The sequence below is a fragment of the Hemitrygon akajei genome, chromosome 6, assembly GCF_048418815.1.
Source record: "Hemitrygon akajei chromosome 6, sHemAka1.3, whole genome shotgun sequence".
NCBI classification, from domain to species: domain Eukaryota; kingdom Metazoa; phylum Chordata; class Chondrichthyes; order Myliobatiformes; family Dasyatidae; genus Hemitrygon; species Hemitrygon akajei.
In genome coordinates this window covers 162460880-162480996 of record NC_133129.1, presented here as the reverse complement: position 1 = coordinate 162480996, position 20117 = coordinate 162460880, and the positions used below count along the sequence as shown (strand labels likewise).

General features: G+C 40.3%; 1 protein-coding gene across 3 annotated transcripts in view; it reads right to left on the bottom strand.

The window, feature by feature from the left end:
- The window catches only part of lrp4 (low density lipoprotein receptor-related protein 4), a 417332-nt gene that overhangs the window by 126114 nt on the left and 271101 nt on the right, over positions 1–20117 (bottom strand). For all 3 annotated transcript variants that reach the window (XM_073049685.1, XM_073049686.1, XM_073049684.1), the window contains exons 4-5: positions 14018–14131; positions 13567–13683 (exon numbers count right to left, since the gene is read on the bottom strand). In XM_073049685.1, the coding sequence (XP_072905786.1) occupies positions 13567–13683; positions 14018–14131 (231 nt within the window). The remainder of the gene's footprint in view (positions 1–13566; positions 13684–14017; positions 14132–20117) is intronic.

Genomic DNA, 20117 nt, shown 5'->3' with positions numbered 1-20117 from the left:
GAGAGAGAGAGCCTGTGGTATGTTGAATACTGGATGAACGAGTAGTCTTTGGGGTACTGCAAGTCTGTCTTTATTGATGCTTTGCTGCAAGCTTGAGTGTTCAGCAGAGGGGCGCCAATACTTCTTTTGCTAGTGAGGGAGGGGGGATAGTTGCTTTGCTGCTGCTTACACGTGGGGGCTCCGGGGGCTTGGGGTTCTAACATCTAATTATCATTCATTCTTTGGGGCACTTCTCTGTTTTTGTGGATGGTTGTGAAGAAAAAGAATTTCAGTATGTATATTGCACACATTTCTCTGACATTAAATGTACCTGTGAAATCTTTGAAGACCCCCCTGTTCCTCCACACTGCTAACAATCCTGCTATCAACCCTGTACTCTGTTCTTAAGTTCGACCATCCTAAATGTATCACTTCACACTTTTCCGGATGGAATTCTATCTGCCACTTCTAGGCCTATCAGTGTCCCGTTGTAACCTATAACAGCGCTAGCCACAACACCACCAACCTTGTAATCTGCAAAGTCTTCTACTTTCTCATCCAAGTAACTTGAGAAAAAAAAGATCAGAAAGAGCAGAGTCCAAAAATAGATCCCTACGGAACACCACTGGTCACCAACCTCCAAGCAGAATACATACCATCCACAACTCTCTGCCTTCCAGGACAAACCTTGTCTGCATCCGCCTGATTCCCTGGATCCCATGCCTCCTGACTTTCTGAGTGAGCCTATGACAGAGAACCTTATCAAATACCTTACTATAATCCATACACACCATCCACTGCTCTAACTTCATCAATTTGTTTTGTCACTTTCTCAAAGAATCCATCAGGCTCGTAGGGCACAACCTGCCCTCACAAAATCATGCTATTTTTAACCAGGCCATTATTCTCCAAATGCTCATAATTCCCGTCTCTAAGAATCTTCTCCAATTGTTTTCTTACCACTCACTGGTCTGTAATTTCCAGTGCTATCACCTTTCTTCAACAAAGGAATAACACTTACCACCTTCCAGTCTTCTGGTACTACTACTACTGTGGACAGTGAGGATGCAAATAGCCTGGGGTATATTCTCTCCAGCTCTGGGGACGTATCTATCCTAATCATTTTCAAAAGTTCCAGCACCCCCCCAAATAAATAAATAAACAAACAAACTGTATTTATATGTTTGGAGATACAGTGCGGAAAAAGCCCTGGTAACTCTCTAGAACTCTGTCTGATCCTTGCTTCTTAAATGTTAAGTAAGCTTCTTTCTTCCTCTTGACTAGATGCTTCGCATTTCCTGTCAACCATGGTTCCTTTACCCCATAAACCCTTTTCTTGCCTTAATGGGACAAACCTATGCAGAAGACTGGGGCTGAGAGGAAAATTGGGTTGGCCATGAAAAATGGCGAAGCAGACTCAATGGGCCAAATGGTCTAATTTTGCTCCTATATCTCACGGTCTGATAGAACCCCATGCAAGTGCTCCCAAGACAATCTCCACAATTCCATCACGTATTTTTCCAACTTATGCTCCAAAGTTCCTGCCTAATAGCATCATAATCCTCTCTCCCCCAATTAAATGCTTTCTAAAACTTCCTGCTTCTATCCCTCTCCACGGCTATGGTAAAGGCTAGGGAGCTGTGGTTACTGTCTTTGAAATGCTCACCCACAGAGAGATCCATCACATGACCAAGTTTATTGCCTCATACCAGATCAAGAGTGGCTTTCTTCTTTAGTCAACCTGTCCACATATTGTGTCAGGAATCTTTCAAGGATGCACCTGGCAAATTATACCTCATTGACACCTTTTGTGCTAAGAAAGTGCCGATCAACATTGGGGAAGTTGAAATCACCTGTGACAGCAACGCTGTTATTTTTGCAGCTTTTCAAAACCCTTCTCCTGATCTGTTACTACTGGAGGGTCTATAGAATACTCCCAATAGAGTGCTTGCACCCCTCCTGCTTCTGACTTCCACACACGCTGACTCAGTAGACGATTACTCAGCGACAGGTTACTATCGATGTAATGCTCCTCAGACAGGATGAAGAGGTCAATACTCCCCAATGCCATTAGGCTTTACAATTCTACCGCCAGGACTTAAGAACTTTTTAAAAGCTATTATTAATGCTTTTTGAGATAGTGATTTAGATGCATATCATATTTTTTACTGAGTTAAGTATTGTATGTAATTAGTTTTGCTACAACAAGTGTATGGGACATTGGAAAAAAAGTTGAATTTCCCCATGGGGATGAATAAAGTATCTATCTATCTATCTATCTCACCATGACGTCCTCATTTTTTCCAGCTGTGATACTATCCCTAATAACCTATGCAACTCTCCCACATCTTTTACCTTCCTCCCTGTTCCTTTTGAAACATCTAAACCCCAGAATCTCTAGCAGCTATTCCTGCTCTTATGACAACCAAGTCTCTGTAATGACCACAACATCATAGTTCTATGTATTAATTCATGCTCCATGTTCATCACCATTGTTCCTGATAAATTGAACTCATCCAGCTGACTGCAATTATGCCCTATATACTTCCTCTGATTCCTAACAGTCTCTCTATACACTACATCTACCTGTATACTAACCATCCCATCTTCTGACCTATCAACACACACAAAATGCTGGAGGAACTCAGCAGGCCAGGCAGCAGCTCTGGAAAAAAATATATAGTCGACATTTTGGGCTAAGACCCTTCATGAGTCCTGACGAACAGTCTCGGCCTGAAACATCGACTGCACTCTTTTCCATAGATGCTGCCTGGCCTGCTGAGTTCCTCCACCATTTTTTGTGTGTTGCTTGGTTTTTCAGCATTGGCAGATTTCCCCTTGTTTGTGCTCTGACCTATCACTCCAGTTCCTATCTCCCTTCCCAACAGCTCGAGCAAACCTGCCCACAAGGATATTTATATCCCCCGAGTTCAGGTGTAACCCATTCCTTTTCAACATGTCATACTTACCCCAGAAGAGATCCCAAAGACTCACAAATCTGAAACCCTGTCCCCTGCACCACTTCTTTAGCTGGATATTCATCTGCCATATCATTCTATTCCTTGCCTTACTGGCATGTGGCACAGGCAGAAATCTAGGGATCACTACACTTGAGGTCCTGCTTTTTCACTTCCTACCTAGCTCCCTATATTCACTTTTCAGGGCCTCATCCAGTATCTTTTGTACGTTGTTGGTACCAATATGAACCATGACCTCTGGCTGCTCCTTAATAATGTTGTGGACCCTATCTGAGACGTCCCTGATCCTGGCACCCAGGAGGCAACATAGCATCTGGGTATCTCTCTCACATGCACACAATCTCCTGTCTGATCCCCTAAATATTTAATCCCCTTTCACCACCATCTCTCCTCTTGCCTTCTGAGGCAAAGAACCATACTTGAGACCAGAAACCTGGTTGCTGCAGCTTTCCCCTGGTATGTTCTACCCCCTACCCCCAGAGCAGTGTCCAGAGCAGTATACTTGCTACTGAGGAGGGTTACCTCAGGGGTATTCTGCACTATCTGCCTGTTTCCTTTCCACCTCCTGACAGTCATCCTGTTACCTGTCTCTTGCAACTTAGGAGTGTCTATCATCTCCTTGTTCTCCTAAATGAGCCATATGGCATCCCCCTGCAGCTCCCTCATGCAGCCTGGAAGTAGTGGCACCAAGATGCACTTCTTGCAGATCAGAGAGACTGGTTATCTCCACATCTTGCATGACGAGCACACCATTGACCTCGAATCCATTCTCCCTACTCTAGCAAGGCACTAAGAAAGAAAGAATGAGAAACTTGACAGAAAACTCATCCTAGCCTCTACCCAATGATCCCAGGCTCCACAGAAAATCTCAACAGGACCCGCTTGCTTTTAAATCTGGTGCCTACTCACCACAAGTGCACACACTGTCCTAACTCTAAGATAAACAGGAATGGGGCCACAGTGCAGAGAGCTCTCAGCTTGTTTTTTGTTTCCCGCAGCAGAGCTTTTTAAGAACCTAAGCTTACCCTTCCCAGTGATTACCAACTCATTGTTATGTCACTGCAAGAGCTTCTTCCTGGAGACGGGTTCATCCATCAAAGTCAACCAAGAAAAATCAATGGCTCACCAAGCTGCATCAGCAATAACAGAAGAACAAACTTGCATACAGTACGTCTTCCATTGTCTTAGAATATTTACTGCTTTTTACAGCCAATAAATATTTCTGAAGTCACAGTTGGGAAACATGACACAAAGGGAACAGAAATACCAAGGTCATTCATTAAAATCATGGATGAGATTTTACCTCAGTGCCATTTTTCCTGTATTAACCCCATATCTCGTAATTCCTAGTACATTTAAAAATGTATCAATCTCTGTTCTGAATATACTCAGCAACCATATTTCTCAACTAGAAAACTCCAAGGGTGAAGGAATCCACATCCTAAACGGCTGACCCCATTACTTGAGACCATGACTTTTGACTCTACGCATCGCAGCCAGGAAAAATATCATCCCAACATGTTCTCTGAAATTCCTTTTTGTAATTTTTTACATTTCAGTGTTACAGGGTAATAACTGTTTCAAGAACAGGTATTACCCTTCAACCATCAGGTTCCTGAACCTAACAACTTCACTCACCTCAAACCCCGAAGTGATTCCACAACCAATGGACTCACTTTCAAGGAATCTATAACTCATGTTTTCAGTATTATTATTGTTATTGTTATTATTATTATTATTTTCTTTCTTGGTATTTGCACAGTTTATCTTCTTTTGCACATTGATTGTTTGCCATTGTTAGTGTGTTGTTCTTCATTGAATCGATTGTATTTCTTTGTTCTAGTGTGAATGCCCACAAAAAAATGAATCCCAGGATAGTTTCTAAAAACATATACATACTTTGACAATGCATTTACTTTGAATACATCAGTGGGGTAATTCCTCATTCTTCTGAACTCGAGAGTGCCGATTCTGTCTGTACATTAACTGAAGAATATTAGGAGTCTGGGAGAACCACAATTCTCTTTGAATAATGCACAGAGTGTTTTATTTCGTATGGGTGAGGATATGGAAACTGGGATTATGGATCAATTCTCAGGTGTGGTATTTGAAGCGATGAGATAAGAGGGTTACCCCTAAATTGAGAGTGATGACTAAAGACAGCAAAAAACTGGATTTAGCACGTCTGTCTCCTTAAACCTATACAATGAATACTATTTGATGGTTTCATAGACTACAGAGGGGTATATGTGGAGCTGAAGGTTTCCGAAGCAGAATTTCATTGTCAATATTACAGACACCATTTTTAAGAATTTTTTTGAAAGACAACCTAACTAAGACAAGCTTTATGTGCTTCTGAGGAAGCCAGGTGTTTATAATGACAAGAACTTCCATCCTCTATCAAAAGAACATTGCAATACACAGGAATCTGACTGTCATCTCAAACATATTTTGAGTTGGTGTACTGTTCTAATGTTCCACACCCATCAGTTTGCATCACTGAACACATCTATTTACACTTACACCCGACACATTATTAGTACCTACTCATTTTCATAATTACATACCTGTTGAACCACATTGCACCAGGTAATACATGGCAAATATATGCCTATTCAAATGACACAAAAAGATAATTGAAACATACCGAGAAAAACAATATTTTGGCAGAACTGCAATGTTGGGCCCATGTGGGTTTGGAACATCTAAGGCACAGAAACAATCCAGTTGGTCTAACCAGTCTATGCTGACAATTAGGCTGTATTAAAAACTTCTCCCATTCCTCCTTCCTCTGACTTTGATCTCATCACCCTTCTTGCACTTACTCATCCTCTGGTTAAATGCAACTGCACTTCCCAACTTAACCATGTACTGTGAAACTGAGTTCTAAGTGCTCAGAGTAACCTCACCACCTTGTTCGATACCTCAATGACTAACTCATTTCACTGTCCGATTCACTCTAGCCTGTAGATGCAACTCTCTCTCTCTGCCCACGATTATCAAAAGCTTTCAGAATTTCATTGGCTCATGCTTTTTCCCCTTTCAATCCTATTTATCGTTTTTTTTCTCTCTGAGAGCTATAAACTTACATTTCTGCTCTCATGCTTGTGAGGTTTTTTTGCATTCTCTCTGTCTCCGGTGTCTATAGGCTAAAATAATGACTAGTACTATGCAGGGTACTTCAAGGGCAGTCTAAACAAAGCTTGCTACAACTCTGAAATATATTTTCTACTTTTCAATTCTATACCTCTGGAAATAAACAGTTTACGCTTTGCTTTTTTATGTCCTCATTGCTCTGATTTGTATATTTATATTCCTTTAACTTTTTTATTCCACTTGAATTCCAAACAAGACATGACTTTTATCTTTCTCAGCAAAACATAACCTAGGCTGAAATTTGCCATATATTTTCCCATTCTGCAAGTGACATATGGCATTAGCCCTTCAGTCCACTGAACCTGTACTGACCATCGTGGGTCCTAAGCTCCGCATCTTTTTTTACATTTTCCCTATATTCTCATGAACTCCCCCCAATTCTACCACTGAACTCCATACTAGGAAGCACTTATGGTGGTCAGTTACCTACCAGCCCGCTACATTTTGGAATGTGGGAGAAAACCAGAACACCTGGGAAGAACTGGCAAACGCCATAGAAACAAACACTGGAGGTCAAATTGAACCAGGCCTGCTGAAAACGTGAGACAACAGCCCTACCAGTTCTGCTGCCTACTGGCTTTCCTAACAAAGAAATCTTCACATTCACTGAGAGGATGCACAAATTAAAAGGGATAGAGAGGGAGGAAAGGGGAGGAGGGGTGGCATTACTGATCAGGGATACTATTACAGCTACAGAAAGGGTGGGTAATGTAGCAGGATCCTCTTTTGAGTCAGGATGGGTGGAAGTCAGAAACAGGAAGGGAGCAGTTACTCTACTGGGGGTATTCTATAGGCCCCCTGGTAGCAGCAGAGATACCGAGGAGCAGATTGGGAGGCAGATTTTGGAAAGGTGCAAAAATAACAGGGTTGTTATCATGGGTGACTTTAACTTCCCTAATATTGATTGGCACTTGATTAGTTCCAATGGTTTAGATGGGGTAGAGTTTGTTAAGTGCATCCAGGATGGATTCCTGTTACAGCACGTTGACAGGCCGACTAGGGGGAATGCCATACTCGATCTAGTATTAAGTAACGAACCGGGTCAGTTCACAGATCTGTCAGTGGGTGAGCATCTGGGGGACAGTGATCACCGCTCCCTGACCTTTAGCATTATCATGGAAAAGGATAGAATCAGAGAGGACAGGAAAATTTTTAATTGGGGAAGGGCAAATTATGAGGCTATAAGGCTAGAACTTGCGGGTGTGAATTGGGATGATGTTTTTGCAGGGAAATGTACTATGGACATGTGGTCGATGTTTAGGGATCTCTTGCAGGATGTTAGGGATAAATTTGTCCCAGTGAGGAAGATAAAGAATGGTAGGGTGAAGGAACCATGGGTGACAAGAGAGGTGGAGAATCTAGTCAGATGGAAGAAGGCAGCATACGTGAGGTTTAGGAATCAAGGATCAGATGAATCTATTGAGGAATATAGGGTAGCAAGAAAGGAGCTTAAGAAGGGGCTGAGGAGAGCAAGAAGGGGGCATGAGAAGGCCTTGGCAAGTAGGGTAAAGGAAAACCCCAAAGCATTCTTCAATTATGAGAAGAACAAAAGGTTGACAGGAGTGAAGATAGGACCGATTAGAGATAAAGGTGGGTAGATGTGCCTGAAGGCTGTGAAAGTGAGCGAGGTCCTCAATGAATACTTCTCTTCGATATTCACCAATGAGAAGGAACTTGATGACGGTGAGGACAATATGAGTGGCAGGATACTTGGTAGTGTGGAGGAGCAGAGGGATAATGTCCACAGATCCCTGAAAGTTGCCTCACAGGTAGATAGGGTAGTCAAGAAAGCTTATGGAGTGTTAGCTTTCATAAGTCAAGGGATAGAGTTTAAGAGTAGTGGGGTAATGATGCAGCTCTATAAAACTCTGGTTAGGCCACACTTGGAATATTGTGTCCAGTTCTGGTCACCTCACTATAGGAAGGATGTGGAAGCATTGGAAAGGGTACAGAGGAGGTTTACCAGGATGCTGCCTGGTTTAGAGAGTACGCAGTATGATCAGAGATTAAGGGAGCTAGGGCTTTACTCTCTGGAGAGAAGGAGGGTGAGAGGACACATGATAGAGATTTACAAGATATTAAGAGGAATAGATAGAGTGGACAGCCAGCGCCTCTTCCCCAGGGCACCACTACTCAATACAAGAGGACGTGGCTTTAAGGGGGATAGTTCAAGAGGGATATTAGAGGAAGTTTTTTACTCAGAGAATGGTTAGTGCGTGGAATGTACTGCCTGAGTCTGTGGTGGAGGCAGATACACTAGTGAAATTTAAGAGACTATTAGACAGTTATATGGAGAAATTTAGGGTGGAGGGTTACATGGCAGGCAGGGTTTAAGGGTCGGCACAACATTGTGGGCCGAAGGGCCTGTACTGTGCTGTATTGTTCTATGTTCCATGTTCTATGTAAATTCCGAAAAGACAGCACATAGTCTGGTGCTAGGAGGTTGTGGTTCTAAAAGCTCATAATTTCTCACCTATGTTTACAACTGGTGTCATCTTGAAATTTCAAAATTCTGCTTTTAATTCAAAATTCAAAGCAGTGGATAGAACAGTGATTTTTTTTTAGCAAATTCCATTTCTGGACATTAATCTCAACATAACTATCATGTATCTATGATATCAACCTCCTTTACTAATTCAAATATTTCAATCAGCCTGGTCAAATAAATAGTAACTTTCTGAATTCCATACTGAAAATAGCTGCAGTCTTCTTTTTAATTTTTTTTCTTGCTAGTATTTGTTTATTATTGTCATATGTATCAAAATACAGTGAAAATTTGTCCTACATGCTGTTCATACAGGTCAATTCATTATACACTGAGGTACAACAAGGTAAAGCATTAGTGTAGAAGTGGAAAGACTACAAAGAAACTGCAGTGCAGGTAAACAAAGTATAAGGTCATTATGAGGTGGATTGTATTATCAATATTACATCTTACTGTACCAGGCTGTTCAATATGTGTAGACTGTGCAATGGTTTGTGGGAAATGTTGTGCTGTCCTTCATAAATACGGATAACACATCCGCTGTGCGTTGGGTTTGTGGTACTGCACCATTTTTAGCAATGAACCCTCATTTTTTCCTGCACATCTGCAACCTTTTCTTTGGGTTATTTTAGAACGTGCTAATAACTTGCACGTTGGTAAACCGTTCAGCTTAAATGATTAAGCGTTTAAACGATGAGCTATTGGCTGTGGAAAGGAGTTGAAGAGGAGGCATGGTTCCTCAGAAAACCACCACTAAAGCATCAGGCATCACTCAATTATGTTGGACCTTTGCCATTTCTAAGAGCCAAATGATTCTATTCCAAGAACTCTATTTATCCTTAAGTTAACTAGTTTCTGATGTAGTAAAAGAGACTAAAATATGCTTTCTAACCTTTTAATGTTCTCAATACAGCCTCAGAGATCATCTGTGAAAGCCATAAAAGAAATTGAGAACTTCTATTTGCAATGTTCATATAACAAAAGGTGTTGTCCCTATAAATACTGTGGTTTCAGGATAAACAGAGTCGGTAAAATACGAAGTATTAATCTGGTCATTGGGTTGAGATTCTAAATTGGAGAAAGTCCAAATTTGATGCTAACAGAAACGATCTGGCCGTTGGGGACTGGGACAGGATGTTCAAGGTGTACTTGGTAAGTGGGAGGTTTTCAAAAGTGACATTTTTGGAAGTACAGTGTTTGTCTGCTCCTGTCAGAATAAAAGGCAAGAATAACAGGTGTGGGAACCTTGGGTTTTCAAGAGCTATTTAGGCCCTGGTTATGAGAGAGATACAGGTGGATAGCAGGCTTAGGCAGGAAGGAGCAAATGGGCCACTTGAGGAGTATTACAAATTCAAGAGAATACTGAAGGAGGAAATCAGAAAGGCTAAATAAAGGAATGAGGTTACTCTAACAGACAAGGTGACGGAGAATCCCAAGGGCCTCTACAGATAGATTAAGAGCAAAAGGATAGAAGGGATAAAATTGGACCATGGAAGATCAGAATTGTCATCTATACATAGAGCTAAAAGCAATGGTGGAGTTCTTAAATGGATATTTTGCTGCTGTATTTACCTGGGAGATGGATACACAGTCTACAGAAGTGAGGCAAAGCAACAGTGAGATCATGGACCACATACAGATTACAGAGAAGGAGGCATTTGCTGTTCTGAGGCAAATTAGGATGGATAAATCACCTACAGTGTTCTTTCAGACCCTGCGGGAGGCAAGTGCAGACATTGCAGGGGCCCTAGCAGAGATATTTAAAACGCCCTTAGCCATAGATGAAGTGCTGGAGGACTTAAAGATAGCTAATGTTGTTCTGTTTTTTTAAGAAAGGCTCTAAGATTAAACCAGGAAATTATAGGCTGGTGGGCCTGACATCAGTCGTGGATGAAGTTATTAGAAAGTATTCTAAGGGACAACAGGGATAGTCAACATAGCTTTGTGTGTGGTAGTCCATATCTAACCAATCGTATAGAGTTTTCGAGGAAGTTACTGAGAAAGTTGAAGAAGGCAAGGCAGTGAATGTTGTCTACATGGACTTTAGCAAGGCCCTTGTCAAGGTTTTGCATGTGAGTTTGGTAAGAAGGTTCAGTCATTTGCCATTCAAGATGAGTTAGTGTATTGGTTTAGACATTGGCTTTGAGGGATAAGCCTGGGAATGGTAGTAGATGGTAGGTTCTCTGTCTGGAGTCTAGTGATGTGCCACAGGGATCGGTGCTGGGTACATTGTTGTTTGTCATCTCTATCAATAATCCATAGGAAAATGTGTTATACCAGATCAGCAAATTTGCAGATGACACCAAGGGTGGGGTGTACTGGACAGCAAGGAAGATTATCAGAGCTTGCAGGTGGATCTGGAAAAATGGGCTGAAAAATGGCAGATGGAATTTAATGCAAACAAGGGTGAGGTTTTCCACTTTGGGAGCACTGAAATGGTGAACTGTACGGCATTGATGAATGTGGTAGAACAGAGGAGTCTAGGAATATAGATCCATTATTCCTGAAAGTGGTGTCACTGGTAGATAGGGACATAAAGATATCTTTAGGCACATTGGCTTTCATTGATCAAATATTGCATATGGGAATTGGGATGTTATATTGATGTTGTACATGACGTTCGTGAGGTCTAATTGGGAGTGTCATATGCAGTTCTGGTCACCTATCTACAGGAAAGATGTCAATAAGATTGAATGATCGCAGAGAAAATTTACAAGGATGTTGCCAGGACTTCTGGACTTGAGTTAGAGGGGAAGTTTGAATAGGCTAGGTCTTTATTCCCTGGTACATAGAAGAATGAGGGGAGATTTGACAAGAGATTATGAGGGGTATAGATAGGGTAAATGCAAGCAGGCTTTTTCCACTGAGGTTGAGTGAGACAAGAACTAGAGGTCATGCATTATGGGAGAAAGGTTAAACATTTAAGAGGAACATGAGGGGAAATTTCTTCACTCAGAAGGTGGTGATAGTGTGGAATGAACTGCCAGCCGAAGCAGTGGATGCTGGTTCAAGTTCAGCAGTTAAGAGAAATTTGGATAGGTACATGAATGGGAGGGGTATGGAGGACCTTGGTCCAGGTGCAGATTGGTGGGACTTGGCTGAATAATAGTTCAGCACAGACTAGATGGACCCAAGGGCCTATTTCTGTGCTGTAGTGTTCCATGACTCTTTGTTGATCTGTGAGTAGGTAACGAACTGTTCCTTTTTAGAGCAGTGGGATTAAAAATTTCACTGAAGGAGAAACTGCGCACGGTTCAAAGCTGTTGAAGTCATTGGGAGAGCTGTTGCTAAAAAGATGTTCAGCAAATCCAAATACCACAGAAAGTACCTGGCATTGAACTACCTGATGGATAATTGTGCTGAAATGGGTGGAAAGTGTTCCACTCTGGTCTTACTGCACAGTGCTGTTTTTACGGAGTCAAACAAGGGAATTTCTAGACTTCATAGTTTACATTCAAAGGCATCCACCAGAAAGTAAAACAATGACACCTGCATCAATAATGTCTGATTTATCTGTGGATTAAGGATAAATTCAGAAATCCAATTAATACTTTTGTGTTTTAGTTGATACAATGTACAAAGAGTATAGAATTTAATATTACTTCCTGAATAGGAGCAGCCCTACAAATGACAAAGTTTTATTTTCATCGAGCTCCTCTCAAGATAAAGAAACCTGTCTCAGTGCTTAAGAAGACAGGTTATAAGATACGTCACATACAGTTATTTGAGACCACTAGATTAGGCCAATGAGCACGGCTGTCTAAAAAATATGATCACTATCATAAATTGTGTGGTAAAAAATGACAATTTTTCCTAACCGTACAGGGTTTGGATTTAAATAAAAATCAATTCATCTGTGTATGCTATCTGCACATGCTTTCTTCTGTGTTGGTTTAGCAATGACTGCTTCAGTCAAGACAAATCAGATTTTCTGCTGCATATTTTATGTGCAATAGGTTCAAGTCAGTGCATTGAGGACATCATTCTCAGCAGCGTATGATTGCTCATTATCTGTAGAAGGGTGCCTTTATCTGTTAAGATCAAAGAACTGCTTCAGTGAACTGAAAGCTGAAGAGCCAGTGGGTTTAGCTTTTAATCCTTTGAAGTCCTCATTAGCCTGAGCCACTTAGAGTTGCAAGCATCTGATCCGGTTTGTTCCCTTCTGTCTGCAGCAGAATTTTGGCATTTTATGATTTCCTTCTTTTTTTAAAATCCAACCACCTTTTTTACCAAATGCAATTAGTTTCAGCGATCTTAATGTGATGCAAAACGTTTCTTAAATAGAACGAGATAACAATAAGCAGAGTGAATAATCCATTCGTGTTTCTCCATCCCATCCAGAACATGAGCCAACATCATAAGTGAGAAAGAATGAGAATTATTTTTCACGTTAGAACTTAGCTATCTCTGTGCGGGAGCTAGAACAAGCAACATTCGGTTTTTAAAATCAGTGCTATAATATTCACCAGATACAATGCATCATGGTATCCTTCTGAACGATGGATTCTTTTATGATCTTTTCATTAACATTTCCAATCTTTATACTTTTCTAAGAAGATATCCTGACTGTTTTCTCACTCATGTCTAAAGGCTCTGCTCACTTTGTAGATTGGTTTCTCAAATTCATAAATTCCAAATGGGGAGTCAGGAATTTACATTTATATTTTCATTTGGGAATAATGATGTCAAAATTGTTGCCAAAAGACTGTTTACTCTAAAATATTTAATCAAACAATGAACAATTATATATGAGATAAGATGGATGGAAATAAAGGTTCAATGGACATTATGATCATTCAACTGAAACGTAAGGTAATTGAAAGTAATTTAATATAGGACTATGGTTGTGTGACCTTTTGCTGTTTCACTGACTATTCTGGTTAACAAAATCAAGGCAAATATATGCTGATTTGGAAGAATGTATTTCAGCTGCTGGTAATCACAATTTATTCCCAAGTTAGTACTTACGGCAGCCATCTTCATCAGAGCCATCTTTGCAGTCCGTGTCACCGTCGCAATACCAGTGCTCTGCGATGCAGCTGCCATCATTACAGCGGAACTCTTTGTCAGAGCATTTTCTCATGTCTGCAATGGGGAAACAAAAGATGGCATGAAGTGGATCACCTTCACCTCAGGTTTAGGACTATGTTGGTCATCACTTTAAAACAGGGGTTCCCATTCCCAACTTTTTTATTAGCCATGGACCAACACCATTAAGCAAGGGGTCTGTGGACTCCAGGTTGGGAACCCCTGCTTTTAAATATTTATGGCTTGCACAGTATTGGATAAAATTTCTGGGAAATACACCGCAGGCAAACATAACTAATTTGACAATGGCTCAACAACTTACTGATTGTGGATTAAAGTAAGATTGCTGATAATTAGTGTCTTCTCAGGAACTTTATGAAGTAACACTCACCACACTGTTCATCACTGTTATCCCCACAGTCATTGTCACCATCGCAATGCCACAGACTCCGAATACAATAACCATTCTGGCAGTGAAACTCATCTTCTTCACACTCCCGAGGTGCTGAAATGCAACATAATAGAGAAATTAAGTGATCTTGATGACTTGGATTTGCAGCGGAACAAAATTAATAATTTCCAGCATATAAGTGATATTTCAGTCTTTTCTAATGATGGTGGAGTTTCAGTCATGCCTTAAAAATATTTCTCTACGTTCTTCTACTTTAAATAAGTTACCACATTTTTACCACACATTTCGCATTAACTTTCTCCCTACTCTTCATTTAAATCAGGTTTTACTTTAATAAACTGATATTTTTCTGATTATACAACCAAATTCTCATAAACCACTTGAAAGCCTGTTAGTTTTTTACATTCTCATTGATTGAGGTTTCTTGTGCATTATAAATTTTAAGCAAGTAAATAATTGCAGATGTTGCAATTTCTGTTATTTAGTCAAATTTTAAGAATTTAGTTGACCTGAGAAAAAGCCAGAGCTTACTCTTACTAGGCTAATTAAGAGTTCTCTGTATACACTTAAACTGGTGAGGTTTTTCTTTGCACGCTCCAATTACTTTCTCCAACAGCTTTTTTCTTGAAGGCCTCTACCTCTCTGACAACGATGTTTTGGAATGATACATCCAGCTAGGTGTGATTAAAAGGTGAGTTTGAGTATGTGCAAGAACATTAAAATCTCCGGGTGATGCAAAATACTTTCCAATTAATATAAAAATGAAATTATTTTCTTTTGATTTTCATCAGTTTCTGCCAAAAGCATCTTCAAACCTGTTGGAATAATACTTAAAGAGCATGAATTTCAAAATCTTCATAATTAAAGTGATCAAACTCTGTATATCTCCAGGTGGAAGAGCAGTAATTAATTGTTCACTTTACAAATTAAGTTGAACATACACAATTCCATTTGGCAGTATAACTTCCATAATGATTATATTATCACCTAGTTAAGTAAGGCAGACAAGGTTACCCAAGGCATAGAAGGCCACAGAATAAATACTGGTAAATGGGGTTAGTATGCATTGTGTGTGGTGGTTGGCATGGATGGTGTGGGCCAAACGGCCTGTTTCTGTCCTGTATGACTCTGTTACGCTGACTCCATTAATCAACAGAGGTGTACCAGTCACAGAAAGACAATAAATACCAATTTAGTACAGAGGTTCCTGAGGAAGTCACAAACCAATACATGGTAACCGATGATTATGGTGGTATACTGCTTATGTTACAGGTCTAGTAATCCAGAGACCTGAACTGATGATCTGGAGACAAGTTCAAATCCCACCATGACAGCTGAGGAATTTAAAAACAGCCAGTTACGTAAATCGGAAACAGAATTCTTGCATCAGTAAAGCTGACCATCATAAATCATCATAAAACCCCATCTGTTTCACCAGTGTTCTTTAATATTTGCAGACCTACAACAATGCAGTAAATTCCTAACCAGCCTGTGAAATAGCCAAGCAAGCCTGTCTTTTTGAGGTTATTAGGCTGGCTTTTCAGTAATAACACATTTTCTGCATGAGTAAAAAAAAGCTTCCAAACTTGCGACGCCGAAACTCTGCTCTGCCCCTCCTCCCACTGTTGACAGACATGAAGAATGCCCCCGCAGCCAAACTTCACAAGCTCTGCTTGTGCCAAACCTCAGCTACACCTTCCACAGTTCTACCACAGCTCAGATTTCACCTCTAGCAAAACAGGATCAAAAGAGTTTCCCTACTGTTAAGCTGCAGCAGTCATGTCAAAATCCAGGCCTACCACCTCATTTATGTCAAATATGAGGATCAATCCCCAGTGATACATAAAGCAAGCAACATGCAGGGCTGCCCACACCAAGTATAGCTAAATATAATCACACTTCCCAGAACTGTTAAATCCACCTGCATGCTCTCTGAACAACAAAGCCACAAGATCATTCGTGGGACCATTGTCAAAGACACATTGACAGCCAACTATTTTAGCCGCTGGACTTTGTTCGGAGTTTGAGGAGGTTTGGTATGTCACAGACCACTGCATAATTCTATAAGCTACAGAGGCTCCAACACAAGAGGTTGCAAGAGGCTGGAGCGGCTGTGAACTGAGCCAGTTCAATCACAGGCACAACCTTCCTGAAGATCACGGTATCTTTAGAAAGCATTGTCGAAAGAAGGTGGCAGCCATCATTTAAGGACCCTCACATTTCCTCTTCTCATTGAAACCATCAGAGAGGACCACCAAAAAAAGCTATGGGAAAGCAGCGGGAAGAGAAGTCATTACCCATAATTTACTGGCTATATATGGACAGTTTGCCAGATTAACATCATAATAGAGGAGGAGGAAAGTTCACCCCAAACTGATGCATTATGCAAACCATTTTGCTTTCTATTTTTTGCTCTACTTTTAGGATAAGACAATTGAACAAATAATATTAAGGGATAACATTTAAAAATACAATTATTGACAGTTTTCACCAGATAACATACAGAGTTCTGCCCATCAACACTTAAAGGATCAGTGAAGTTAGAATTTGACAGTTTCAGTCACTGAACCTTACACGATATTATGCAATGTGCTGAGAAGTGAATCTTCAAGAAAGGAGAGATGAATCAGAACCAGGTTTAATATCACTTGGGTATGTCATGAATTTGTTCTTTTGTGGCAGCAGTACATTAATGCATAATAAAAAATAACTATAAATTACAATGGGATATATATATTATAAAAATTAAATAGCTAGTGCAAAAAGAGCAAAAAAAGGGGAAAAAAGGTGTGGTCGTGTACATGGTTTATTGTCCATTCAGAACTCTGATGGCAGAGGGTAAGAAGCTGTTCCTAAAACATTCAGTGTGTGCCTTCATGCTCCTGTACCACTTCCTTGATGGTAGCAATGAGAAGAGAGCATGTCCTGGGTGATGGGGGTGTTCCTTAATGATGGATACCACCTTTTTGAAGCATCGCCTTTTGAAGATATCCTTTAAGTTGGGAAGGCAAGTGCCCATGATGGAGTTGGCCGAATTTACAACTTTCTGCAGCTTTCTTCCAATCACCTGAAAATAATTCCTTTTTATATTAGCTATTTCCTCTTTGGGAAAAAGTCTCTGGCTGTCTACTCAATCTATGCCCATTAATGATCTTGTTATTATGATAAGAGGCATAGATCTTGTCTCTTATCAACATCTATTAATCTTTTTCATAATGAATTCCATTTTCATGCAAATAATGAAAATATATCATTGATTTAATTGAATCCCCACCTCCTTATTGTTACAGGAGTATCAAATTAGAACGAAACATTAATTAAGATAACAACACACCCAAAATGCTGGTGGAACACAGCAGGCCAGGCAGCATCTATAGGGAGAAGCACTGTCGAAGTTTCGGGCCGAGACCCCTCGTCAGGACTAACTGAAAGGGCATTTAATTAAGATGGTTTCTACTATAAACAAAAGCACTAGTGTTTATAAACATTTGGATAGAATTACATGACAAAATAAGGAATGAATTTTAATCTATCTGTTCTGCTCTAATTAGCTCTATGCATTTCACATTTTCACTCTCATTATGTTGGCCTTGAGAGGTTTATTACACTATTAGCTTAAAGTAAATACTGAAAATACATATTTTTCTTCAGCCAAAGATATGCATGTTATACGTTGCACAGCATAGCAATATTCAACTTTATTTTTATCTTTACTTCTGACTTGAAATCACTTAAAGAAAAAAAAGCTGTGCTGTCTTGCAGTCATTTTTGGACTGGGAAAGCAGTTTCTCCCAAGTGTACTAGGTTCTGCTTTGATCTAAACCCACTGTGGCATCATTTTCACAGGACCAACCGACTCTATTACTAAAAACCATTTCCTCCCTCTTGACATTTTTGCAATGCATCACAAGAAGAAAATCAGACTTATTTACACTACAGAGTGCAGCTGGAATATTACACACCACTCTGCACATCAGTGTGTAGACGCACTTAACATAATGCCTTCTGATGCTTCACTCTCTTGTACACAATAGGTCACAAATTATTTATGAATTAGCCCCTCAAAGAGCACATCATTTTTGTTTAGTGCTTCATTGTAGTACAGTGCAAGTTTCCCTTCCTCTTGTACAGTATATTGTTAGTAAATGCATGGAGAATGTGCAAAGTAAAATCCATTGAGTTGGCAGTATAATTTTGATGATTAATATTCAAAAGCTTTTATTCAAAAATTGGCATCGTTAGCATTACCTTTACACATATCATAGAATTGTTAGAGAGGGAAGCCACCATTAGGTCCTTTGAGTCAACACATCCTGTCATTCCTATTCCCCAATGCATTTCCCACAGCCCTGCAAATTAGTTTCTGTTGGGAGTACCCATCCAATTCCCTTTTGAAGGTGCTGATTGATTGCATTTCCCCTGCCCCTCCAGGTGGTTAATTCCTGATCCTAAACGTGCTCTGAGTAGAAAAAAGCTTCCCCTCACATCCCCCTTGTATCTTTTGATCAAAACTTTCAAATCTCTGCCCCCCGGTCCAGGAACCTTCAGCTCACAGAAGCACATCCCCTCTCTCTTTATCCATCTAAGTCAGGCAGAGCAGAATTAATGATCACTTGTGAACTGAACTGCCTGGTATTGTTCATATAGCTTGCTTCGGATGGGAGTGGGGGAAGAGTGTTGTTGGGAGTTCTTAAATAACTGTCGTAATTCTCAGCAAAAAGTGTCAGGGGGTTTCAATTACCTACAAGAACACAGACACGATACAATGGGGATTCTCCCCACACCATCAGGTTCAGGGACAATTATTATCCTTCACCCATCAGGCTTCTGAACCAGCATGGATAACTTCACTTAATCAACACTGAACTGATTGCACAACCTATGCACTCACTTCAAGTACTCTACAACTCATGTTCTCATTATTATTTAAGTATTTATTAATATTATCTTTTTTTGTATTTTTTTTTACAAATTGCCTTCTTTTACACATTGGTTGGCTGTTAGTCAGACTTTGTGTGTATCTTTTCCGCTGATTCTATTGTAGTTCTTTGCTCTACCGTGAAAGTCTGCAAGAAGAAGAATCTCGGCAGTATATGGCGACATATACACACTTTGATAATAAACTTACTTTGGACTTTGATTCTCCGTCTGTACTCCACCGCTATGCACACTGTGGGGCAGCTGAAATGCCCCAACAACCACCAGATCTGGCACACGTTTTGCGACACATTCATTTGCAGCAGATGCAATAAAGAAAGAATAAAATTGCTCCTTGCTTAAGGATTTTTAATAATTTGATATTCACAGGACAATATTTTGTTCAGAGATTCAGCACTGTCATACTCCGTTCTGGACCAACAAGAGGGTATCGCCCAATTTCACCCACATGAACAATTTGCCTGTTAACCCGCAAGTCTTTTTGGGATGAGACAGGAAACGTGTGATCACAGGGAGAATGTACAAACTCCTGACAGACTGCGGAGAACTTGAACCAGAGTCACTGGCACTTTAATAGCATTACACTACCATGCCTCCCCAATTCTTATGTTCTTAAAATAAAAATTATATTTTTAATTTTAATTAGCTTTTAATACTAAATGGTTAACTTTAAAGGAAAGTAGGGTTTTGCCAACTGTCAAAGCCACTTGCTGAACTTAATGGCCAGGATTTGTCGGTGTGAGCTGCCAGCATGGATAGAAGGTTAGCTGACCGGCAGAAGGCAAAGAGTGGAAATCAAGGTTGGCTGCTAGTGGCCAGTAGTTTCTGCAGGGGTCAGTGTTGGGAGTGCTTCCTTTCACGTTATACATCAATGATTTAGGATGGCGGAATTAATAGCCTTTTTTGGCCAAGTTTGCGGACAGTAGGAAGATAGGTAGAGGGGCAGGTAATGTTGAGGAAGCAGGAAGTCTGCAGAAGGATTTAGAAAGATTGGGAGAATGGACAAAAAAGATGGAATAAAGTGTAGACAAGTGTATGTTCGTGCACTTTGATAGAAAGTATAAAGATGGAGACTATTTTCTAAATGAGGAGAAAATTCAGAATTCAGGATTCCCAAAGGATTAACTTGCAAGCTGAGTCA